The 26,586-nt window shown below is 43.3% G+C and overlaps 1 protein-coding gene across 1 annotated transcript in view; it reads right to left on the bottom strand.

Annotated features, from left to right (window-relative positions):
• Window positions 1-19,570: 19,570 nt before the first annotated feature.
• TGIF1 (TGFB-induced factor homeobox 1) overlaps window positions 19,571-26,586 on the bottom strand; it is a 7,611-nt gene continuing 595 nt past the window's right edge. Inside the window, exons 2-3 of the mRNA XM_010022015.1 lie at window positions 21,965-22,191; window positions 19,571-20,631 (exon numbers count right to left, since the gene is read on the bottom strand). Of these exons, the coding sequence (XP_010020317.1) occupies window positions 20,065-20,631; window positions 21,965-22,191 (794 nt within the window). The 3' untranslated portion in view covers window positions 19,571-20,064. The remainder of the gene's footprint in view (window positions 20,632-21,964; window positions 22,192-26,586) is intronic.

Raw genomic sequence — 26,586 nt, 5'->3', positions numbered from 1 at the left:
GAAAAAAAAGTTTGGTTTTGTTGATGTCTTAATCTCGGTGGGACCATCCGATCTCACACGTCCACGCAGCCACACATGGACACCTGTAGGCGAATTGCTGTACATGGAGCCGCTGATGCTTTTCCAGGCCAGGCTTGCTTAGCTCTATCCACAGCCAGTTGTATGCTACAGTTCAGACTGCTTATCACCAAACAGTCCATATCTAGGAGAAAATTTCTCACTCAGCCTCCTCTTAGCAGTATAAAATACTCATTTGAACAAGAACAATAACGTATTTTTCACAAGTTATGGGATCAATATGAACTTAATTTTTTTCACAACAAGCCTTCCTACCAATGGCTTCTGCCATTGTTTTGCAATCATGAAAAACATGCATCCCAAGTAGCTCATTAATAGTGGGGGGAACTGGCAGACAATAGGGCTGGAGAGGAGCCTGGGAGGTCGGCCTCTGCTGACGGTTCCCCCCAGCCACCCCTGGCTGAGGCAGGAGCTTGTCCTCCAGCTCTTCTGATGAGGGGCGATGCCGACCACACCACTACCAGGATCTCTTGTGCCAATATTAGGAAAGCTGTGTCAGGCATGTTGCTGAAAGCAAGTTGTGTGCGTGCATGCGAGTGCGAGTTTGAGTGTGTGTGTGCACACGTGTGCCTAGCTGGCATGTGCTGCTGAAAACAGAATTACTGTGAGCTAGTTCGGATGATGGGGCTGGTCCAGGGCACAGGAGTGCTACGTGGCCCCTGGTGTTGTGTGCAGCCCCATCCTGATGCTTTTTGTACCCCTCCACTGCTCCCTGTGAGCTTTTTGCCCAGGCTGCCGGGGCAGGGCTACCTGGGAGAGGAAGGCAGGCTGCTTTCCATTCTTAATGGGAACAGGCAGAGGGACAAGCCCCCATGGAGGGGCACAGGGTGCCAGCACTGTCTGTCTGTGCCCATAACTGTTAAACTTGTACAGATGGTCTGACCCGTGAAAAATCCCACCACACGGGTGGTGTAATTCTGCAGCTTGCACTTAAAAAGCATTCAAAATTGTCATCAAAAACTTAAGGTCTTGCTAAAACTATTCATCAAGATCATGCCAGACAGCTTCTTTTCCTACAACATCATAGCCAGGTGCTAATTTAATTTTATTCAAGAAAATAAGAGAGGTAATAGGTTCTGGCACCAAGTATTTTCATGAGAGCATACTAAAACCACTAGAGAATTTGCTACCTCTCAAAGCCATTGATATCTGAGCTATGTCTTTATAAACAGGGCACAAATATTTACTGCTGTGGTTTACAAGATAAGGGCTAATAATTTAATATATAAATGACTTTTAACTAGAGTAACCAGAAATCCAGTGTAACCCTAGAGTGCTTTGTGTTACAGGAGCTTCAAATGGTTTGACCCTCTAGGTGTTTGAATAGCAGTGTATTTGCTAGTTTTGAAACACTGCGTTTAACTTTTAGCAGCAATGAAACATCACCGTGTTTGCAGTATGTAATAGTGCCAACTGCCACTTTTGAGCATATATAGTCATAGGAAGTATTAACTATTTGGAACTCATTTGTACTGAAATAATCAAAGCAGTATCCAGGTGAGAGTCCACATTCACAACTGTGTCGCAGACTTAACTTAGTTTTGTGAACGTTTTATGAAAGATGAGTTAAGACTTTGGTTGACAAGTGGCTACAGAAATTCATATCCAGCAAGTTCCCCCCTAAAAATGCAGAAAAGCGAAGACTATCTAGTCCTGTACATTACAAATTACTGTATTTGTATGTCATAGAATATTTTTCATATCTAATTTAAATGAATTTATTCTTAGTGGAATGCCTGTTAGTTCATTTGGCACTGGAGAGGTTATTATAATGTTTGCTTAGTTTTTTAGCAAAATATTAAAAGTACAGCCAAGACCAGAACGTATAAAATAGAATAATTCTGTCCCTAGAATGCCACTAGTTAACCACTTGACTCATTTACTGACACTAATGCTAGTATATTTGCTCTACCGTCTGTTTTAGTATAATTTATAACTGTTTGTTTTTAGTCTAACCTGCCCAGTGTATATTAAAAATGCCTATATTCTGTTTCACTTTGGGACTAAACTATTGTTTTGGTTTTTTTTTTTTCTTGGGGGAAATTTTAGAAAAAGTTGGTTTTGTCTCCTGCTTCAAAAGTTTAAAAAGAAAAAAAAAAGTATTTATTATATTTTTTGCAGATGTTTCCATAAAATTCTCATAATCTTTTTGTAAAGAAAGATGAAGAAATGGATTAAAGATTTTTAATATTTGAAAAGGTAAATAGAAATAATTTATTTGTAATATATTTCAGTTTATTTATTGGTGTTCCCTTAATGCTTTTATGTGCACTATCACTTTAATTTAAACTGTATCTTTGTGAATTTATTGGGTTTTTTGTTTGTTTGGGTTTTTTTAAGGAAAATGGTCAAATGCATATTTTAAGTAACTGTAATGTAAATCACTGGCCTACCTGCATTCCCAAATGTGATTTTAAAAATGTTTTTGATTTGAAACAAAAGACACAAATTTGAAAGCCTTTAGACAGAGGAGAGTGTTTTTATGGCTTAACAATTTGGGTTTCCATAGGATTATCTACCTGGTTTGTGTGTGGACAGGAAAATGTAAATAGGTGAATGTTTCCCATAATGTAAAAAGAGCAAATTAATAAAATAATTAATGCACTGCTTGTAAGAGCTGTGGGTTTTCAATGCATATTCGCTCTCCCAGAACTGCCAAGGCGTTTCATTTGATGTGGTCAAGGATAAAAGCACGACAAGCAGAATGTTTCTCTTAAGCACTCATTGCCTAAGACCGATCCTGCAAAGTCTCATACGAAGCGTCCCACTGTGCGCCCTGGAAGTGCTCATCTGTACGGAGTTACTCACAGGTGTAAATGTTGTCAGGATCAAGGCCTTGAACCTTAGCAAAATCTTCAAAGGCGCTTCTGCGCGGAGCCCGGCCAAACCCCGCTGAAGATGTCAGGAGTTACGTTGGTGATTTCAAAAGAAGCAGCAAGAAACCCCAGCCTGTTTCTTCTTCCCCTCACTGGTCGTCTTCATCTCATGCTTACCTCCAGTGATGGCTGAAACATGGGGGTGCAAAATGATCCCTGGCAGAGATAGCTTCATTCACCGGAATCCTGCTTCCAGACAGGGTTTTTCACAGTATGTGAAATAAAGGCAGTTGCTAAATCCCATAGAAATATGTCCCGGATGATGTTGCTTGTGGCTGTATGAGCATTTAAACAAGTTCTGATTCAGTCTGTAGAGCCTAATAGTTATATCCATAGCATGCCAGTGCTGCACCACATACTGTCTGCCCATTCTTAGACCCTCAGCACAGGAAGATCAGAAAGATATGTGCCAGGGATTTATAGGCAGAGAAACTTCTGCTTAAAGGTTTATTTACCACCAAGATGATGGTATTTCTCTTCATCTGCTGGAATTTATGTTCGCATTGGTCACTGATAAACTGATGCACCAGGGATGAAAAAAAAAAAAAAAGTGTGTTTTATTATTTAAAAACCTTTCTGAGGTGGCTGGTATCTTTTTGTAATGAGAATAGATCAGAGGGCAAGTAATAGCAGATATGTTTCAAGCTGTTCTTCAGCAGAAGAATGAAGAAATCCAAACCATGGCTCGCAGTCCTGTCTTCCATGCATGCTTAAGGTAAACTTTATCCCTATTTATTCTCAATGTTCCCTCCCAGATCAAATCATGAGCCTTCCCCACAAGCATAGCTTGTTGTCAGTTTGTTTGCCAAAGTCCGTTCTCTCCTGCTAGATATTTATTTTTGCAGCACGCAGTAGTCAAATAATACATTTTAGCCTTCATTTTGGAGCATGCTTGTGTATCAGATCTGTTGAGAGTTGGTGTTGACTTTGAGTTGACATTTTTCATAGCAATAAATAATATAAATATTGGCTGCTCTGCTGCTGTTGGCATTTGTCATTGTAGTCTTAGGTTTATACATGATTCGGAGTGCAGCCAGCACGTGAAATTCTCCTTTCCCACTATGCATCACCCAATGGGGTTGGGTCAGCCCCGCCAGCCAGTGATGCACAGGAGGGCTTGCACTGAGCAAACCTGTGACTAGCACCCACACTTGAAACATACTCATCCCCTTTCCCTTTAGATTGATGCCATGCCCGTGACCTAAGAACACTTGCCGTCCTGCCATGGTAAGCTCATTCACAACCATCTTCCTTTCCTGTGCTTTTGCATACGGTGGTGAGGTTTTTACAGTCTCTCTGCTGTGCTGCTGCTCAGCTACTGTTGTGGCAGAAGAAAGTAGCTGCTATCACTCGACTCATCAGGATGCATTTGGATGTCAGCCGCAAAACACGATGTGACTGGCCCTTCCAGCCAGTGGTCAGGCTTTCCCACGCTTGGGTCCCATTGGCAGGTAGCACCCTTTTCGGTAGTGCAGGCAAATACAGCTCTGTGAGTCACACACCCAATCTGCAGCGAGACAAAGGGATGAGGAAAGGAACAGGGCTTCCTGGTAATTGTGTTTTTCGTGGTTCTCTTCACTGATCCGGTAATAACATAATCATAGAAATTAGAGACAGAAAAGCTCTGCTGGGGCATTGTGTTAACACTCTGCCAGTTCCAGATTGCGATCTACCGAGCTGTGGCAGGTAAGTAAGTCATCACCTCCCTGGTTGTGCTCCACCCACGGGGAGAAAAAACAACACATGAAAGAAGAAAATAAAGAGATATATTAAAAACAAACTGAGCTGTGACATTGCCACCACCTATTATGGGTGACTCCTGGTGCAGAGGCCTTCATCACAGCAACTCTGCACTGAACAATCTCTGTGGCAGGGTGCCGGGCTTTTCCTCATTTTTAGCCAAGTGGAATGGAAGCAATTATGGATTTTGCCAGCTCCATTCAAAGAGGAGAAATACTGGAGCATTGCAGAGCCCCCAGAGAAGGCAACCACTGCCTGGCCCCGGAACTGCACTGAAAACGACACTCTGCCACATTTCAAAGCTGTCAAAAAGTTTGGGGAAAGGGACAGGCCTTGCCTGGAGTTAAAGAAAAGCAGTAGAACAGAGCATGATGGATGTTTTATGGGTATCAAATGTCTCACCAAGGTAAGATAAGTCACTTGGTAAACAAACATATGCTGAGGCAAACATCTTGGTTTGGAGATGGTAACTAGGACCAGGGATGCAAGACGTGGAATGGCAAAAGGTAACCCCTTCTGATGTAACTAACCTATTTCCCTGGCTTTTAAGCAGGGAATTATCCAAGTCATGCCCTTAAACTAGTATGGCGTAGTTTTTGCTATTGTATTGGCTGTCAGTGCTCAGAATTGCAATCTGGAATCACTTTGTGAGCGTGTGTTCAAGACTGGATTGCTGCAGTCCTTGAACCAGAACTGTGATTGCCCCTGCTTTTGCTGTGCACGCTCCACAAAGTATGTAGCACTGAGATGTTAATGCATTGCATGAGTTGGGCTGTTATTTGTCATCTTACAGCACATTCTTTTTTCTTTTCTTTTTTTTAATAAGTGGTTGTAATAATAACTGACTGTGCACCAGTTGTTTTGTCAGTCTTGGGAAGAAAACTCTTGCCGCCTGAAAAAAAGAACTACTGAAACAACTTCTATTTCTAGATAGTTCTGGCAAATCATGGCTAGGCCAGGTCTAAAGCGGGGAAATGGAGATAACTGATGTGCTTAAGTGTGTATCATTCCTCATCTCTCCACTCAATAATTGACAACAAAAGGGAAAAAAGTTGGTATCGGTCAGGCATTTCACAGATGATGTACCACAACTGCAATGGCATTTTGCCGTGCTGTGGTACCAGGCCAAAATGAGCACTGAGAGCACGGGCCATGGTACTGAGAGCTGAAACAGGGAGTGCCACAAGCAGCCCTAGGGAAGGAGAAAAGCAGGAGGAAGGAGAGGGACTTGGCAGAAGAGCCTGGATACCACCAAGTTCATCCGTGACCAAAGCATTTGCTGTCACAATCTGTAGCAACAGCTGAAGGGGAAAATTCCTTCCCATCTTGGAGTGATGTTTCATTAAATATCTAACATCCCTTCCCAGTGTATCAGTGCCACCACAATCACAATTTCTACCCTGCTATTTGCAAGCCCCAGATGTAGCAGGGCAGAATCATGCTCTCAAGGAGTCCCTGGGTGCTCATATGAGGGCACGGGACATGCAAGTCCCTGGGCAACACTGGGGCTTCCACGGGGCAGGGCTGTCACAGGCTACTGAAATGATGCCAACTTCAGGGGAACTGGCATGGGCTTGACATAAATAACGTAACCCAATAGTAATGCAGGTCAGTTCATGGCTGTTACTTCCATGAAGTAAGCTTTCATGAGTTTGAAAGAGTGAGTGTTGTTTTCATCTCACTAGCAACTGTTTTAATCCAGCGTAAACACCAGTGTCAGATTTTTAGTGAGGTTACACAGTTGAATTTGCAGTGTTGGGACAGAAAGGAGACTTCACCCCATCTGTGATGTTCAGTAGAGGCGTAAACGCAAAGCTTTAGCAACTTCAATGGAAAGGTGCCCATTTGTCAATCTGTGAGTGAACCCAGATGATCTGTGCCTAAAACACCTGAATTTTAACCCATGATCCTGTGAAAGAGGTCCTATGACCTTGATCACTGCCCCAAGTCACCACATATCAATAGTGCTGTGATTTTAAAACATTCAAAAAACGGTGACTTACATCAATGAAGATGTATGACTACATGTAACAACATCTTTGATAAATAGATAGCATGTATCATTCTGAAAGACTCTATGAAGTACTCTCTTGTATTACAAACCTAACTGGCAACAAGAGGTTTCGTTTTGTTTACATCTTTCCTGGCAATAGCATCATGGCAACTGTAGCCTGTCTGCAAGAATGCACATGGACCTGGGAACCCAGCCATATGTTAGCAAACCGCGATGTACTCCACACGTTTCTCGTCCTTTGCTTAATAGCCCTGTGCTTGTATACAAAAGGGGAAAAAAGCTATTTGTGTGTAGTACTGCATTCATTGCGATGATTCATGTTGATCAGCTTCTCCCAGGCAATGCTGAGATCTCAGGTAGGAAGCAGACCACCCTCCATAGCTGTCCTCTCTAAGTTGAAAGATTTCTTCATAGAAGGTGGGAAATAAAATCAGGAAACCAAGCCAAAACAAAGAAAACCTGTTGAAGCATGCAGAGTTTGTCACTGAAGTGTAATCCAAGCAGATTCTGTTTGTCGACAGTTGCATAAGCAAATATAGCAGTATTCCGAAATGATTTTTAACTGGAAATGTTTTCATGTCAAGTAGCACGTGTGAGCTTAACACCAACGGCACAAGGCCTTCCCAAGTGTCAAGTGAGTGCGATGCGGGCACTGTCACAGCATCCCCGCCACATGTGTTAGCTGTAGCCACCACTGCCAGGGTTTGTCTGCTGAGATGCCACTGTCTGGGAACCTTTCCTTGTGGCACATCCCTCACTCACACGGTAAGAAGACATTGTGCTGTAGGAGCCAAGTGTTTTCTGCTTTACCTTGCACTGATTGCCAAGTCAGAAATCCCACCAGAGGAGGGTGAATGAATCTCCTTAAACACCAGTAATTATGCTGAAACACCAATAACTACACTCACCTGGGACAGAGGTTTAGCTTTCAACTCATCTGTTTTTTGTTCAATTATCTTTACACTTTAGCTCGCTCACTCTCTGATTTTCCAATAGACAACGTGAAACTCTGCTCTCACACCTCAGGAGCTGGTGTATTATATTTGCTCTGGACTTTCAGCATTATAACTGGGAGCTGAAGCTGGATCCGTTTTTTTCTTCCTCTCCCAAAAGGTCAAGGAAACATGAAACTCCAAAAGTTTAATTCTTCTCTGTGTCACCTTTGTGTAAGCCCAGAGGGGAACATGGCAATAGCATTCTTAATGCTTCTCCCTCCCCACCACACACACACCTTTTCAATCCACAGTCCTTGGCACATCTGGTGACAGCTCACACAGTAACACACTTACTTGCACATTGTTCCTCCTGAGAAGTGGCTTCTGATTAATAGTGGCAGCACCAGAAAGGGTCCCAGCCACTGCAGCATGTGTGATAAGCAGTGAGAAGAGTGGGAGGCCGTATTGCCACACTTGGCCTCATCATGGGTTTTCTGGTTCCGGTGCTGCACAGTCACAATCCACTGTACTGGGCACACACATGCACAGTTATGGTTAAATTGTAAATATTGTAAGAAGGGTTTCAGCGTGATTTAATAGTCCTATTAGCATGACTCTAAAGCTCCAACGAATCTGTGCTGGGCTGGGCTGAACATTGTGCAAATATTGATGGTTTGTCTTGCAGTGTTTACAATTCAAGAGGGAGCCTGCACCAGAGCTCTCTGCTACGATTTTGCTATTTGTCTTTGGAAATGAATTGTGTGATTTAGAGCATCATAAATGAGCATGTCCTTTCTCTTGCCACTATTAGGAGAGCAATTACTCTACAAAGAGAGCTGTGAAAGCAAAGTCCTAGATCTAAAGACTTTATCATCCTGACCAAGAATTAGTCTTTTGATATAAACCCAAAATCCAACACTTTTTTCTGCAGCTGTAATATACTACAATAAAATAAAATCTCACGGTTCCCAAAACCTTGACAGGTAATAATTTGGCATCAGCAGGGCAAGGCATAGTTTTGCTGCTCCTGAACCAGGACACGCTGTCAGGTAAACTTACTTAAGCCTTAATGGAAGAGGCTGCTCCCAAAGCCACACACTGATAAGACAGGGATATGCGGTAGTGGAGAAACCCACAGTGGGAATCAGGTAAGTTAACATTACACGTGTATATAGTATGAGCAGATGCTGTAAGAATGGCTTCTGGCCTGACACCAAGTGTGCAAGGCTGCTGCAAGTGCCTTGCTGAGGGTGCTGGTGTTTGGAAAGAAAATGAGTTTCTGCAGCTGCCTGCATCAGCACTGGTGTACAGCTTGGCTCTACCTTTTCTTCATGTCAGGATATAACCTCTGCAAGTAAGTCAGAAGCTGCACTGCCCTTCACAGTACAGCTGCATGCTGCCACCATCCATCGTAACTCTTCAGAGTTGAAAGGCAAAGTTGCAAAACACTTGTTATTTCTCAGGCTGCTCTGGGGATTTATGTACTGTCACCTGTGTGGGCACTGGGAGATGTTTACCAGTCTCCTGTGTCAGTTGAGCTCAGGGAGCAGTAATGTGATTACAACACCCGTGTGCTTGGAAATGCTTTCTGGTTCCTCATGTCTCCTCACCTGATCTCCAGGACAGCTCATCAGTGTTAGAAAAAAAAAACACCACCAAAACACCACTCAGGTCCAAATCATCTGAGATGTAGGCCCAGAAGCATCTCTATTATTCCCATTTTTCCTTGCCACTGCAGCCTGCCATTTCATAGAAACACAGAATGGTTTGGGTTGGAAGGGACCTTAAAGATTATCTAGTTCCAGCCCCCTGCCATGGGCAGGGACACCTTCCACTAGACCAGGTTGCTCAAAGCCCCGTCCAACTTGGTCTTGAACACTGCCAGGGATGGTATTAGTTCTTCCCACATCCTTACCCCAGCTGAGGTCAGAGGGAAGCTTAGAGACAGGGATTTCACCCCCAGGCAGGTTATACCTGCAAACATGGGAATGCACGTGGAAGGGTGGCCTCACACTACCACCACCACTGCATCGCTTGCCAGAGCACCTCAACAAGAGCCAGAAACTGAGATTCAAGCTCTCAGCCTCTCCTTTTTCCCCACATGGGGAAACTCGTACCTTTTGATTGCTGCCCCACTGCCGTACACACAAAGCCTCAGGGTCACCACCAGCACTTCTGTCCATGCTGTGCAAACACTGCTGCATCCTTACTCTGCACAGAGTAATAATAGTGCAGCCCTCATTCTCTGCTCCCAGGAGCGATGGCATGGGCACCGAGCGGCAACTACAGACAGTGTCCCAAGGTCTGGTTAATGTTTCAGCACTTGCCCATCACAGGTTGCACTTTGAGCTGTATACAGCACGTTATTGGCAATCCTGGAGTTTATAGGCTTGATTCCACTGACCAGTTGGGTGCCTTCTCTTTTTTAAGAGATTTCTGATACCAGAAATCACGTATCATGTCAAAGCACCTGCTCTCCACCCATACTGATGAAAAACCAGAAAACGTTCTGGCATCAGTGTAGCCTTGATTTCCACAGACTTTGGAGGGTTTTGCATGTGAGAAAAGGCTGTGGCATCACTAGATGGCCTGTGAACAGCCGACAGGGCAAAGTTCTTGTTTCCTTTGTAGTGAAAAAGTTCAGGGCCGGATTTTGATTATCGCAAGGAGTAGTAAAGTACATAGAGCAGAGATCACGCATTGGGTAAGAATTATCACCGAGGTGAAAAAACCAAACAGAAACAGCAAAACAAACTCATGCTCAGCTGAGGCAGCACTGCACCACATTCAGGTGTGTGCAGCCCTGTACCTGCATGGCACAAGTGGCTTACAAAAAATGCCAGACTGTGCCCTGGACACACAACAATCTCCACTGGCATGGCATGGCACCACAGTATGGCTGCCAGGGGAGTCCTGCCAGGGCAGCTGAGCAATGGAGGGCTCATCCTGCCCTTGTGACAGCTTTCTTCAACATGCAAATTGAAATAAATCAGGTGAAGTACCAAAGTCCAGTGTCATGTCACTTGGCTCGCATACCAGAAAAAAAAAAAAAAAAAAAAAAAAAAAAAGAAAAAAAAAAAGAAAGACTAGAGAAGGGGTGAAGGGATCAAAGGATCTCTTATGTTTTAGCAGGATCTGCTACCCTAAGCCAGGGTTAGGATGTAAAGCACAGTTGTTCTAAATGTGGTGATGGATACTCCGACACTGCACCCAACCCGCCACTTTATAAGGGTTTGAGTATTCTTTTACAAGTCTGGGAAAGAGGAAAAATCACATTTTACACAAAATTGAAGTCCTGCCTGATAGCTCCCCAACTGCGGGCTGTGCCCCCACTGTGCTGTTGCTGTGTCCTCCCTTGGTTGGGCCCCGGTGCAGCCTTAATTTCCTTCAAGGTTCCCAAAGAAATTGTTCTGCCTTTTACCATCAGATTCACCCACTCCCATGCAAGTATCCTCCAGCGGCAAAAGTTACGGGGATTTAGAAGTGAAACATGAACATTGCAGTCACTGTGGCTGGCTGGAGAAAAACGCAGCCAAAGGACCAAGTTCGCAGACTCTGATTGTAAATGCCACCGGCACACACGGGAAAGAGCTCTGCAAAACCTCACCGCTCCAGGCTTGCACAACTGGGCGGTGAGCACCGAGGGGTAGAAGCCGTGGGAACTGGCAGCAGGGTGACAGAGGAGAGCATCGGGACTGCCAAGCTATTCAGCAGCAATCCAGAAACTGAGAGTTGCAGCAAGAGCCATCCTCCCTCCCCCCTTCCAGCTCTACAGAACATTCCCTCTCCTAGCAATTTGCATAAGCCCGTGTCCATTTCCTGCAGTCATTGAGCAACAGACAGAGTTGTGGTTCAACAATTCACGGGATCAAAGGCAGTTTATGATCCTATCGCTGCAGCAGTTACGTTTTTACACGTAGGCTTTTTAGACAGCATTTCTTAAAGATCAAACTCTGATGTATCCCAGGGAAGTAAGTTCAGGCAAACCACATAGCTGAGGAGTGGGAAAGAATCACTTTTTCTTATGCATAATTGAAAGGTTTACAAGGGGTTTCTCAAAACCCATAGCTCTCATCCCGTACCCAGCCAGCGCTGACTGGCAGCAGTTTAAACTTCCCAAGGTGCATCAGGGGAATTCCTAAGGCAGGCAGCGCGTCCCGTAGGGAGGGAGGCTCAGCCAGCTAGTCCTTCCATGGCAGACAGCGCCAAAGCCCGCGCTGCAGATTTCACAGGCGCCTCTCATGCCATTTCCCCGCTCTCCGTTCCAGGCCGCTGGCAGCTGGAGAGGAAGCGGCGCGTAATGAGCCCCAGGCGGAGGGAGCAGCTCCAGCTCCGCAATGGCAGCTCCCCGCCGCCCTGTCGAGGCAGCCCGCAGGCGCTAGGGAAGGCGACCGGAGCAGCCCGCTTCAGCCCAGACCCGCCAGCAAACGCGGAAGAGGGCTGGGGTAAAGGAAGGATTAAAAGCAAATCTCCAGGGAAGTAGAGGATCCGCAGTCAAATTCCCCCCGAGCACAACAGGCATCAGGGAGCAGCAGGGTCATGCCACCGATGAGTCACTTCTCCAGACAGGAAAAGTCTGGCTAATGTGGGCATGAGCTGGTCCGCGCTCCACTCCTTGCTCCTCCCACCCCGTGGAAGGAAACCTGAGCTGCTGTATTACTGCATTGGAAAGAAAAGGAAATTTCTCACACCAGTATAAACAGGGGGAGAGGAAATGATGCCACCCCCCAAACCTCTGTGTGGCTTATAAAATTCAAATTGCCACATCAGAGGAGGCTCAGAGAGCAGTGCTGGCTGTTGGAATTCTACCCAGACACGCTCCACGTGCTGCCCACCCTGAGACTACCAGCACCCTTCTGACGCTAGGGACCTGCACTGCTTCCATGGTTCCCACAGTCACATCCAGATGAAGGAGTAAGGTGTTGCAGGACTGAGTGGGAACTTTCGCCCAAAGAGACCTGTATGCCCTCATTCCCACCACCTCCTCCTAGGGTCCAAAAAGATGGATGCTGCTCTCCCTTCAGAAGCTGACTGGCACATTCTCCCTGCTTCAAGTGGTATGGAGACAGTAGATGGGAAGTAAGACCAGATGTCTCTCAAAGACCCAGAGCACATCTCTTATTTTACTGACCAGGCAATAAAGGAGGCTTTCTGCATCTAAGTAGCCTCCAGAAACTTGGTAACAGTTGCCAGGGCAGCTGATATGGTTACAAGTCCCAGCAGGCAAGGAGATGAAGTTGGCTGAAGCTGCTTCTAGCAAGAGGCAGGGAGCACGGGGTCAAGAAGGCCCGGTTTGGTAGAGGAAAGGAGGTGGAGGGACTGGCAGCTTTACAACAGACAGTATGCACTTTGCAGATGTAAATCTGTGCACTAAAAGGAGATATTTACAGGAGTTTTTTCCATGTATCACCAGCTAAGGAAGAAAGACTTTTGAGGAAGCCCTTGAAGAAAGTTGGCAGCACATCACTGGAAATACCTTTGCTGAATGCAAGCCAGCAGAATTTAACATGAAGAATGAGTTACAGCAGCAACTGCCTAAGTAGCACTTAATACAATAACCTGAACTAACCTTTTAGTCAAGGTTGGCAGAGGAATGTCTGCTTCACACCCCACCTGGTGGGACGTCCACCTCAGGAAGACTTGTGGCAGCAGACCCAAGACCGTGTGCTAAAACCAGAAACATAATTGACTCGAACCTAAAAACGTTCCCTGTTTCTGAAAATGCCCAATGGCTTTTAATACTAATTCTTTCTCTCTTTGGCTTGCCCTGGTCACAGCACAGAAAGCAGAAGTCAGAAAAAAGCAAAGCTATCTACACAGGGAAGATGTGCTTTCTCTCATGAAGAGAAGTTGATTTGTTTGCATGATTTGCTGTTGTGGTTAGGATAGCAGGGATCAGATGACTTACAAAACAGTACGAAACTAGTCAAAATAAGTTCTAACCTACTTAAATGGAGTATGCATGATATTACGTAAGCACTCTCAAGTCAAACAGGGAGAGAGATGAGAGGGAGAGTTCAAACAAGGATTGAGACTAGAAGTACAAAAGAAAACAAAATAAGACATTTGACACAAGGTCGGGCAATCAGAACATTGCAGGCTAGAAAAGGAAGCGAAATTACAGGCTCTGGCAAAACAGCTGAACACTTACTCAGGAAAATTACAAAACTATTGTGATCCTTACCGTCAGTTATGTGTCTGCTATCCGGTATGATTTCCAAGACAGGCTACACAAATTCATAAAAGCAAGCCAGAGGACATCACATTCCAGGAGCCATATATGTGTGGTGTCCTTACCAGGAGATCATAGAATCATAGAATGGTTCGAGTTAGAAGGGACCTTAAAGCTCATCTTGTTCCAATACCCCTGCCATGGGCCGGGACACCTTCCACTAGACCAGATTACTCAAAGCCCCATCCAACCTGCCCCAGAATACTGCCAGGGATGGGGCCACTACTATATATATAGTGTCCTGGTAAAATCTATATGCTGGTGGCAAATTATGATCAAGATTGCCTTCTGAATCAACAGCTTCTAAAGGAGAAGTCAAAAGGCCAAAAGCTCCCAGCCAAGCACTAAAATCTGTTCACCAATTAACAGAAAACAATTTTGCTCCTGCAAAAGGGCTAGGACACTAGAGGCAAAGTTGAGATAGGAAAGAATACTTGTTTCATGCTGAAAATAGGAGACATCAGCTAAAGAATCCAAATGGTTTATCTTTAATGTAAGCCACTCTGGCCCTAAGTGTTTGTTTGTAGGGGAAAAAGCAGCAACATGCTTAAAGTGTATGACACATCATTTCCCAAAGAGCTATCAGACTGTAGGAACTTCAGAGGCAGGACCAAACATTTTCTGTATTCCTTACTGAATACTATACTGGTAAAATTACAGGCCACGCAGTTGGGAATTATTTCTTTACTACTAATAAAAATGAATATTCTCAAAAAGAAACGGAGCCCTGCCTACCTGTGAAATGTCACTGATGGAGAAGCTCCAGGAACACTTATCAGGGCAGTATTTCCCAAGCAGTGCTGCAGAGAGGGAAAGACTCAGAGAAGCCATGCAAATATAGATACCTGCCTACAAAACCACAGCACTGAGATTGACCTGCTCTCACTGGAGTCAAGTCAGTCCTATTCATCATCAGCTGAATGATGTGATGAAAGGCTCACTACAGAAACCATGTGTGGGATTTATATATGCCCAGACAAGGGTTCTTTGCTCTGAGTGGGTCACATTGCTACACACCTACAGAAAGGGCTCGTTGCCCAGGGCAGAGACTGGCTCGGCTGCAATTAAAGAAAGCGGCCACAGCCCTGGTCTGTGGGTGCAGAGAAGCTGTCCAAGAATAAACAGGGTTAGATAGTTGTCAGCTGCACTCATTCAAACCACAAGCTGCCACCAGTCCCCTGGGCTATGTCACTAATTCAAAGCACTGCCACCTGTGTACATGTTTACAGGTTTATTACACATTGGTGTAAGCACATGAAAGATCAACACTTTGTTTGTCAGTAGAAACACATTAAATTTGGCAGAAACCCTGCTCTGCAGTAGAACGGGGATTAGCTTGGAGGCAGATGTGACTTATTCATGTCTGCATCAGCTTCAGGAGCCGTGATTCATATTACACAGCGAGGCAGCACTGCAGTGCTATAAGGGGCTGTGAGGTTTATCTGTTGTTGGAAGCTACCCTAGTCTGCTAGCAAGACTTGTGATACTTGCCAGTTTTAGTCCCAGACCTGATGCCTCAGAGCTGAAGGTGCTAGAAAGTTTCGGAAAGAAAAGGGAGTTTTTTAAGGCAGGTAAAGCCAGTTTCAAAGGAAAAGGTAAGCAAAATGGCTAAAAGCCATGGCTTTGAGCTATAAGCAGAAATGAATGCAAAATTTAGAGGTAGAAAATAGGCAGAGTTTAGACTTTGTAGTAAGTATAGCTAGTATCACTTTGTGTTATTTTCTGTGCGTACAGAAATCCAGGCACTCACTGTTACGATACAGACCAGAACAAACACCGAAATGCATACAGCACACGTGGATGCAATTATTATATCTGGAACAGCAACAGCTTTAAGTGACGTTTTGCTAGAGAGAGTAGCTAATCTAATCTCTTTTCCTTCAGTCTTAACACTGGAACTCATAGCAGAAGAGCCCGCTGAACCAGCGAAACAGGATAGAGACGTAACATCTCCAGCAATTGGTGAACAAGAGACTTAAAACAAGTAATGTCCTGAAAAGTGAACACGAGCTGTATTCATGCCAGTAATCCCTATTTGGCAGAAGCCAGAAGGGAAGTTGACAACTGCAAGATGCCAAGAAGAAAAAAAAGAAAACCCAAATGAGCTTTAAGAGAACTACGAAATACTCCAGGAATATGTTTTAAGCATTAACAAGAAAACTGCATAAGTGCTGCGAGGAAAACGACGAATGAAAACACTTTGACAGGCAGCACACAGTTAACTGCAAATGGCCTAAATACCATAGATATAAATGTGACACTTAACAGGGTCATGGTGCACCTGGGCTTCCAGCTGCACAGCACCTTCTGCTGGCTGGGCTTCCCTCCTCTTCAAGGGGAATACCATGGGCATTCCCCACAGCCACCCACACTCACTCTCCCTGGTTTCTGCTCACTTTCTCCTGCTGCCCCTTTTCCAATGAGGTTATTGCCTGCACTCCCTCTGCCCAGGTAGCAGCATCCCTATGAGCACAGAACTGGCATTCCCTGGGAGCACACAGAACTGCGCTGCCCTCCTGGAAAGAGTTATCCCAGCTTCATGCTCTCCGGGTGTCCCTTCCCTCCCCCATAGCACATGAGACCAGCTGTTACAGCTTCAATGGTTTTATAGACGTGTACATTGACCTCATGGCAGAAGCTGGGAGACATGTGGGATACCACAACCAACCCCCTCAAACAGGCAGCAAGACACCCCCCCTCCATGCACACAGGAGGCGACGCCAGTCCCAAGATTCCCTCCCTATTGTAAGTATTTTTGCGCAGAGATTTATCACATGCAGCTGCCACGACTTGTTTACAAGACACAAAAGCCATGAAAACAAGGTTGACGAAGTCTGCGTGTGAGCTGTTTTCCCTGGCATAGATTTGTCATACCTCTTAGCTCACTTACGCCCTGGCTGGCCACGTGGTCTCCAGTAACGCATGGCAATGCCTTCCCTTCATCTTCGGAGTTAGCCTAAGTGTGTGTTTTCAGTCAGAGGTTAAGTTTTGACACAGCAGCCTTGCAATTAGGTTTATCATGGCTGCAAGAACAGAAAAACTGCCTGTTTTGTCTCAATTGTTTCTTTCTACTCCCTTTTTTTCCTTTTTTTTCCTATTCCATGGTAAACCAAGTTTCCAGAAATAAACTTTTCCTCTGCCTTACCAGGGATGAGTGACTGGCCCATGAAGCCTTTGGCTTGTTACTAGGACTCCTGCTCAATTCTGGATCCTATCTCCACCTCATGCCCTGCATCTGCCTACCTTTGGTAATTTTATCTGGATTTACTACAAGTTTCTGCACAGAAAGAAGAGGTTCAGGCACACTTCAATAACCTGCACCAAAACTATCAGTGCTAGATTACAGGAAAGCAGAAACTTCCCTTTGATATTACTTCAGTGGGTACTCAATATGAGCAATTGTCTTCCTCCAAGTTAAATAACACCTCAGGGTGAAGAAAAGCTTTTACACAGTGTGGCAGGTGCTGCTCAGCCAAAGGGGTTTGGCTTATGACTACAGCTGAACTTCTAGGTGCAACCTTGACACAAATAATAATTAATAGGAAAAAAAAAGGCCTTAAGCAAAACTGGTCACAAGTGAAGTCCCCAGGGTAAGTCAGTCAGCAAAATGGATATGCAGTGCTCATCACGCAGCCAGGACTTTGGTGCTGTTACACTAATGCTATTTCGTGTGGCTTACCGGTAAATGAAAACAGTGCATAGACCACAGGCTGTCACTTTCAATGACAACTGTTAACCTGAATGGCAACAGCTTTCTTAGTCATCCTATTTTCATTTTCAGTACTGCAGCTGCTCTAGTGGAATTACAGAAACGGTCAGCTCAGCCAGCAGAACTCAAGTTTGGGGTTTTTTTTAAACTTGCTGACATTTTTTAAGGGCAGAGTAACAAAGAGTAAAGATCTCTGAGAACACTCTTTAATGCTCCAAGTCCACCTTTTTCTCTATGTCACAGCACACCAGCAACCTGCTTTGGAAAAAAAAGAAAGGTGGGAGGGAAGGAAAAAAAAGTCAAACCACTTAAAACAATGCATGTATTTGCATGAGGTTGTTTTTCCTTGTCAGTGCTTGAGGCATGGGTGTAAGGAGTGTGGACAAGGAAGCATCTTCCAGATCTTCACTCTCTTCTTTGGGTGCCTAGCACCCTTTGAGAACAACCATCTATGCCACAAAGGATGTCTATTGAGCAACTTTTCCCTCAACATTGACCTCACAATTTTCACGAAAGTGTACTTCCATTTTATTATAAAATTAGCCATTTAAAAACCAAACAATCACCACCAAACTAGAAAAGCCCATACATATGCATCCCAGGAAAAATAGACTAGGCATATAAAGTACAGTGTGTCCAGAGACAAGACATAGGCTGTTTCTGGATTCACATGCTATCCTTGAAGACAAAGTATACAGCCACCTGCAGCTACATTATAAAATTGTTTTTTCTAGATTTTCAATAGAAAGTATATTAAAAAAAAAAATTAATCTATATTCATGTCATGGTTTAAGCCCAGCTGGCAACTTGGAACCATGCAGCTGGTACTGCTGAACTCAGGACAACTCATACAGTGTATTAGGATGACTCTGTGTTACTGAAGCTGACGCAGACATGAGTATGCCAATGTTTACTATTTGCCTTCATTTTCTTCAAATATCAACACTGATTTGAAACTTGAAGATTAAAAAAAGGCGGAAGTTCAGTAGAATTCCAGAGTACTCCAGAGAACAAATAATCTTTCCAGACACTACAAAAAGATAAAAAGCCACAGCAAAACGAGTACACATTGCAGCCTTCTACTCATAACGATATCCTTAAACTCATCAGCACTCCTGCTCCACAAAACCCTCTCCCAACCTCCCTAACAGGCAACTGGTTTGTTTCTAAGGATTAACCGGAACTGATTTTTTCCCCTTGAGGTCTCTTATTTCACTGTTGTTGGAAGGATAAGGGTGGGCGACTGACATACAAGTAAGTTGAAATGTGATCTGCAAGTCCACATTTCTCAGTAATTATTTTGATAGGCAAGTCTTTTTCTGAAAGGTAACTTTAGACTGTTGGCCAAAATACACCCCAAAACAAGAGGGATCTCTTCTGAATCTTAGTCAACCACCTGTTTAAGTATCTCACCAAGACCTGGCTCCCAGAACTCAGATTTCAACTCAATACAGTCTCTTCTATTTCAGTCTACTAGAATTACTGAGTCAAAACCTTGTCATTGCTAGTCCAAGGATAAGAGTGGGAGCCCCTGCCCTGCCCCCTAAAAAATCTGTCACCAGCAATGTCCAGGAGCTGCACCACAAAGACGCTTGCTCCAAAGCCCCTTTTAGCCTTCTCATTTCATCTGCAGGAGAACTTCCTCATGTGCTGTCACATCTCCCAGCCCTAAGGTATTTCTAGGAACCAAAACTTGAATTCTTAGAGGGGCCTAAGATATCCCCCTGGAATTTAATGAGCTATGCCTACATAGCTCACTTCGGCCCCTTTAAAAAAACTTCAACACAGCAGAATACACTCAGGTACTTCTGGCCCACTTTCCTGCATTCCTTTAAACATCTGGATAACAACTGGTAGTGCAGCTCTCTAAACTAAAGTCAGTATGAGCTCAAAAAATACTTCTCACTTTCATTTTTTTCAAGAGTACAGCTGTGTTTTCTGCAAAGCTCATATTCAACAAAATACTCTGTAGGCATCCATTTGTAAAGAAAATATTTTATTACATTATGGGAAAAAAAGCATAATCATCCGAAGTTCGTATTGTTAAAAAAATTGAAAATTTATTTTAAACAGCATGTCGGTATATTCTGTTCCACGTGGGAATGATAAGAAGACTCTATATCATTACTAGATATTGCACAGTCTGAAAGAAAAAACAAATCACATGATCTTGGGAACTATCTCACATTATGAAAAACCTATGAAGAAAACATTAAAAACAAAACAAAAAACAAAACCAACACACAATCCTTTCTTTCTACAGTAGCTTTAAGTTTATAATTCTTGGAATGACCATATTCCACTGAAGACCATCTCAGTGACAGGAAGCTTCATTTCAGCAATCCCTTGTGCAAATAAGATTAATAAAAAAAAAATAATAATAATGCAGTGAAGTCTTTTGATATTGTGTGGGTGGCAATAACCACACAGCTCTTAGATCCCTGCCTGGAAAAACAAAATGGGAAGGAGAACAGAGGGATTTAAGCCATAAGTTTTGCCTGCAACTCCATCTCTGCCGCCCTTTTGAGTGCAACATCCACCAGTAGCTGAAATCCGCTAAAATCCTGGTTAAGGTCTGGTGGGGTTGGAGGAGGAGTGTTGAAGAGCCCACTTTGTGCATTCGCACCAGGTCCCAGTTTAGATGCGTCCTCATGGTAGGAGAGGGAGTTGTCTGTGAAGCCGTTGGCTGGGGGCTGGTGCAGGTCCGTGGTCTGGCCTACATCAGCTGGCTGGCAAAAGTGGAAAGGGGCATCTTTCAATGCAGTCACAGTTGTGTGGCAAATCACCGACGGCCGAGCCAGGACTGATCCCGGGGAAGCTGGCTTGGAAGAGGACAGAGTCTTGCCAGGTGGTGCAGCAGAGGGAAGGAAGGCAGTCTCCTCCAGCAGGGGAATGTAGTTCTTTGTGCTGATGGAAGACTCCACCAGGCCACCCTCAGGGAGCTTGGTCCCTCGCCGTGAGATAGTGAACTGATTTGGGTCTTTGCCATCCTTCCTCAGCATGTCAGGTAAAAGCCTGCGGCGTGCATTGATAAACCAGTTGCAGACCTGGGAATGTAATGACATCTTAATTTCTACCTTCATTCATCTCCAAGTATGTGCCATTACAGTCATTGGATTAGATTAATGAATCCCTCCAAGCAGTTTCCTTAACTGCAGAACAAAAGAGAGGCCTACTGACAAGTTCTGACACGCCTGGCAAAAGCCCTCCCCTTGTCCCAGCTCTACTGCTGGCTCCCCACTCCCGTTACAGAAAGCCTGGGGACATCTGGAGACTTCTAGCCTGAACCAAAGGGTTTAGCTTTTAACTCTCTGCACACACATTAACCTATTGGCTATTGTTCCCTAGCTTAGGTTAATTAACAACAGGAAAACCTTTTCTCTCTGAAGAGTCACTCCTCCCACAAATAGTTACTGATTTTCCTTGTTCAACTGACTGTGTCGACAGACATAACATGAATTACCTCACTTAAGTTTGTCCTTGTTTAAATATCAAACCAGTTTCCTGGGCGATACAGGATAGTTTATAGTTTAACGTCTTTTTTCTGTTTACTACATAAAGGAAGTTTTCTTTATGATGTTACACTAAGGAAAATTTACTTTACAGCCAATTACAAAATTTGTACTAAAGAATTAATCTGGAAAAATAAAGCCCAGAACTCAGAAGGCGCACTCTATATTTAGCACATCATAAAACCAAACCAGGGTCAACCCAAGTTTTCGTGCAGCCACCTTCCCAAGAGGTGGGAAGCAGCAACTTTCAATAGCTATTCCACCAAAGATGATCACAGAAGGGAAGAATGATGTATCCAAGGGACCTTGCAGCTGTTAGTGGTATCCCAGGATGAGAATCCAGACTAACCACACAAAAGCCTCATCATACCCCTACTACCACACTTGAGTAGCTCTATCCCATACAGGTTGCTCCACTAATGTTAATGGAAGTCAGACATGTAATAATGCACCTACAAGTTCTGCAGGAACTAGCCTCAAGTTGCAGTTTTAGTAGTGAGTTCTAGGTTAAGTCGCGAATCTATCACAATAAAACCTCTGTTGACAAATAAATACCACCTTCTCACAAAAGATTACCTTATACAGACACGTCATTTGGGGCCCAATTCTGCACAAGTTAGCTTGTGTGTTTGAATTTATGAGACTCTGTTCTTCCAGAGAAGTAACTTTATCCCCAATAAACAAAGATCATCATAGCACACAACTGATTTGTGTTTCTCCTTAGAAGTGCCATCAGAATGAGAGCGAGTAAAAATAAAGGAAATCTCACATGCAGTGTAAACATTTGCATGAGTGACTAGACCACAGGTAAATTAAGAAGAAAACAGAAAATAGCTCCTTTTGAAGCCAGTACTACTATTTTTAATACCTGTAGTGTGGAAAGGTGTGTTTGTCTGGACAACAGCGCTTTTTCTTGCTCTGAAGGATAAGCATTGTATCGGTGCTCATACAGCCAGTCCCGAAGAATCTGCACAGATTCCTTGGGCAGGTTGCCACGTCTTCTCCGTTTTCCTGAGCCAGCAGATGAGGAAAGATCCAGTGGGACATCCATAGTGTCATCATCCTCCGTTTCACTGCCCGATATTGCAACTACACCTACAATTACAAGACAAGAGCAATCAGCCTCCTAAATCTGTAAACTACTCAGCTCCAGCATTCTATAGTTCATACATTTTTATTACATTAACTGTCTTTACTATGAATCATAGTATAGTCTTCTATATAGGATTTGTCCTGTAGCATTAACTTGATAAACTGTACCTTTTCTGTCAGTTGAACAAAAAGTAGCAGCAATGCTCTGTTCCTAAAGGAATTCTTCTCTGCAAATCCTCATTTTCTTGTTCCCCTAGCAACCTTTTATCTGCTGCATGTTATCAGATAGCTTCTAACACCAACATTGTCCGAATTTGCTTGCTATGGTATGCATCCAACACTATTCTTAAAAGGTAACTATCCAGTTGCTGGGCAAAAGGTCAGTAAGCAAGAACTTGTAACACCCAACTCAAGCAATGGGTTATTTAATTTCTTCTTAACATGCTGATGTTTCCCTCCTGGGAGAGCGAGCTTGAAGATTTTATAGATTTATAGCTCATTCAAAATATGCTAATAAAAACTAATAGCACTAGAAAAGAATAATCCACTCTGCCCCTACCAGGGTGGATTTTCACTTGGGGGGGGAAGTGCAGGCAAAGAGAAGAACCAGTTGAACTTAATTAATGTTTGGGTGGGTTGGTTTGTTTCTTTTAAATGTACTGCTTTGCATCCTGGTTATTTTTTCAACTTCATGGTTTTCATCTGGTATTTTAATCTTTGGATATGTGTGTTCTGTGCAACACTTACTACAAAGGCTCCAGATTTACAAGTTAACTGCATACCTTTTTCCTTCAAAACAAAGCAAAGAACAGACTTCAGAATTTGATTATCCCTTTATATAAACACCACACAACTAGTAATTTGAAGCTATGGTATGTAAATAAAATTAGGACAAACAAAAGTTTAGTTAGGAAGACTACAGTTCTACTCCTTTGGTAGGATATACAAGTAGTACTGCACAATACAAAGAAAACCATACTTTAAATACTCACCAGGTTAAACTCACCAGAAATGTTAGTAATCTGACAAACTGTACGTCAACCCAAATAAGATACCACCCATTTTCAAGTATACTAGTTTTCAGAAGCCCTTTCTAGAAACTATGGAAGGAAAACAAGCCCTTAATCTTTCTGTGTTTTGAACTTAGACTGGGGGTGGAGGAAACTTGCTCATTCGTAACATCAAAACTAAATACCTTAACAGTAAAAACAACTTATATGTCAAAAGTAATTGTTTTATGTAGGCAACCCACCCATAATTCAAAAATTCTGTTTAAGGAAACAAAGTTAGCTCTGAAATACAAGAAGCATGCCCATGAAGTACTAAACTATATAAAGCTATAGTTATATCCATAAGTAAAGAAATAGAAGGAATTAATGTCATTCAAGGGGGGGGGACGGACGGACACCAAAAAACACCAGAACAAAACAAAAAAACCCGAAAAAAAACCAAAACAAAAAAAACCCAAACCCCCAACCAAAAAAACCAAACACCCCCACCCCCAAAAAAACAAAACCAAACCAAAACACAAAGGTGTGAGTGTGCAAGCTTTACTTAATACTTAGGGGATGGGGAGTGGAGCAGAGGAGGACCTTTCCCCATACTTCTGAACTTTAGCAAAACTGACATAGTGGATTATTCTTTCCTTTGACTATTTATGAATAGCGCCAACATCCTTAAATTCAGTTTAAGTTGTCCAAATTTCAATGCACATTTTTGATAGGCAAGCATTCCCAGCAGGATCATCAATCTGCAATTTGTCTGGCATAGTTACTTCAGTAACTTACTTAGCATTGTTTTCATTCTCCCAACTGCTGATTTATGTAACTGACAAACACCAAACTGACATACCAAATTTTTCCAGTGATGATTAGCTACATAAATTATCCAGTCATAGAACAGGAACAATAGGACAATATTTAAGTAGCCAACACAAGATAAACTCCAAATTATGTAAACAGGTTTTTAATTCATGTAGAAAGTATGTCAAGTTTGCTTTAAAATGATTCTGAGCAAACCACTTTGTATTTGTCATAGCTTCACGGAAAGTGCTGTCATGCTTGCAACCTAACCTGAGAACATGCCTTGCACAATGGGCTCGTGGAGCCATGAGGAGCACTTCTTGGAACAAAGATCCTGCACAGACAACACGATGGCTCTGCAAAGCTTTTAAAATGAATTTTAAAACTAGCCTACACTGTTCAGACAATGTCTTCAAGTGCAGTGTTCTTGTTTGTCAGAAACCAGAAGTGTTGCAGCACTTCAGTGGGTTGGGTTTTTTGTTTGTTTTTAAGTATAATAGGCAGCAAGTCAGGACTTTGGAAAATAGGGAGAGGCCAACAGCAAGGGTTGGAAGTCAGAGGGAAGAGAAGCCAAAGAAGCTTCTCCTATGAGAAAGTTAGGTGTCTAATGCTTTAAGAGCCACGTTTAAGCAACATAACGAAAAATCCTCCAGGCACGCACCACCCTGTCTGGAGTTACCTCTCTAAGATTTAGCCCACAGCTAAAAGACTCCACAGGCATCTCTCTGAATTTGAGAAAACTGACTTGACAGCACAACTTCTAGAACTGTTGCTCTTTTTCACTCAAAAGTGGCAAAATACTATCTGAATGCCAGCAGCACAAAAACGTTTTTCTATTTCGCAAACAAGATCTTTTGCTAAAGTAAAAGTTGCCGTCTGACTAACTGTAACCCACCTAGCAAGAAATGAGTCAACAGCAGAGCCTGCCCTTTGACCTGCTCTCTTAGTGTGTCATATTAATTGACACAGTAAGTTAGTAACACAAAGCAGGTTTTGGCTAAGCAGGAAACTCAGTGTAGTACAACTTCTCCTCATTTAAATGAGCTCATTTAAATAGATCATCAGCCCTCTAAACTTGCGGCAGATCTCTCTGGCGTGGTACAGAATGAGCAGCAACAGGAAGTCATGGCTAGAAATCTCACACTACCTCAGCTGATATATTTTTTTACTAGAGCAGGAGCCACGTTGTTGCTGTCAAGGCTCTGTTTTCATTAAAGCATTTCTGCTGATTACAACCCAGCTTTGTTTTTCCGTCTTGTTAGTAATCAGGCTATTCGCTGCTGGTTTCCTGTTTTAACAGGGCCCAACTGAAAAGGCTTCTGGCCAGGCTCCATGACTGGACCATTGGCTTACTGTTATTTACACCCAGAATAAAGGCTTGCGGACACAACGAGTAGCCCCAGCTGACCTACTAATTTATTTTGTCTTAAAAGCAGGCCAGCACCAGGATATTTTAGATTAAATGTATTCCGGAGGAAACAAATAGAAAACCTGCTTTTACAGGACTAAATTAAGCACCACAAGTTAATTTGCAGAGGTCTGGGAAACAATACAAAATCCCAGTTCTCCACTCCTGCTCACTCAGATGAGCAGTCCATGCTATTAATGACCCAAGAACTACATGATCAGCATCCCTTCTTTATAAATTACTTTATCCTCCTGGCTTCCAGCTGAAGTCATACACGTGATTGAATGTGCTGTTGCATTGTATCACAGCCCAAAGACTTTACAGGTCCTCCTGTAATCAGCTCAGGGAAGATTACACCTAGGATCTCGAGTCTAGGCTCAACACTCAACCGTTAACAGCTTGAAACAACTCGAGTAGAAGTAATACAGTGATGACTAAAGTTGATTTCAAAATAATCTACTGCTGCTTAAGACGACATGCTGAAATACTTTGAGGGGGAGGACAAAGTATTTGGAGAGGCTGAGACAAATGAAATGGAAGTTAAGCAAATGAAAAAAAATTGAGGCAGAGCATCAGGAAAAACCCCCAACAATTATCCCATTGTGTCGAGGAAGAGCTTCACAGAGGAAGTGGCAGAAGCCAATTGTTATTCAAAACAGGACAAAGTATACCACAAGGAACAATCTCTGCCCTCCGAAGAGGGGATGGACAAAAATCACCTATGGAAAACCTCCCACCCCCTTAGGGTTCTCTGAATTTCTTAAACACAGATAAACAGAACCAGTTCCCATCTAAGGCCCCGATCCTGTTGTAACCAAGTTCAGTAGGATTCCTCACATGTATAAACTTGAGCACATGCCTGTGTCTTTGCGAGATTGTACTCTAAATCAGCTAATTAACAAGTATGATTGCTATCAGATTATTATTTGTAAATGAAACTATCCACAGAAAAGTCCTCGGGGTTTTAATCCACAGCCGGGGGAGTGGGGGAAGAAAAAAGAAAAAAGAAAATAAGCCCCACAACAAAACCAGCAAACAAAACAACAACCCCCCCAAACAATAACAAAATCCAATACACAAACAAAAAAACATACTGAAATTTAATGTGAATTTAAAATCCAACAACAAAAATAAACTGGCTTAGAATTATTCATAAGTAACCAAGAACTACAAAACTACAATGATGCA

Source organism: Nestor notabilis, unplaced genomic scaffold (genome assembly GCF_000696875.1).
Source record: "Nestor notabilis isolate BGI_N333 unplaced genomic scaffold, ASM69687v1 scaffold24639, whole genome shotgun sequence".
NCBI classification, from domain to species: Eukaryota; Metazoa; Chordata; class Aves; order Psittaciformes; family Psittacidae; genus Nestor; species Nestor notabilis.
The sequence above is the reverse complement of the archived record's forward strand: the minus strand, read 5'-3'. Positions and strand labels throughout refer to the sequence as shown.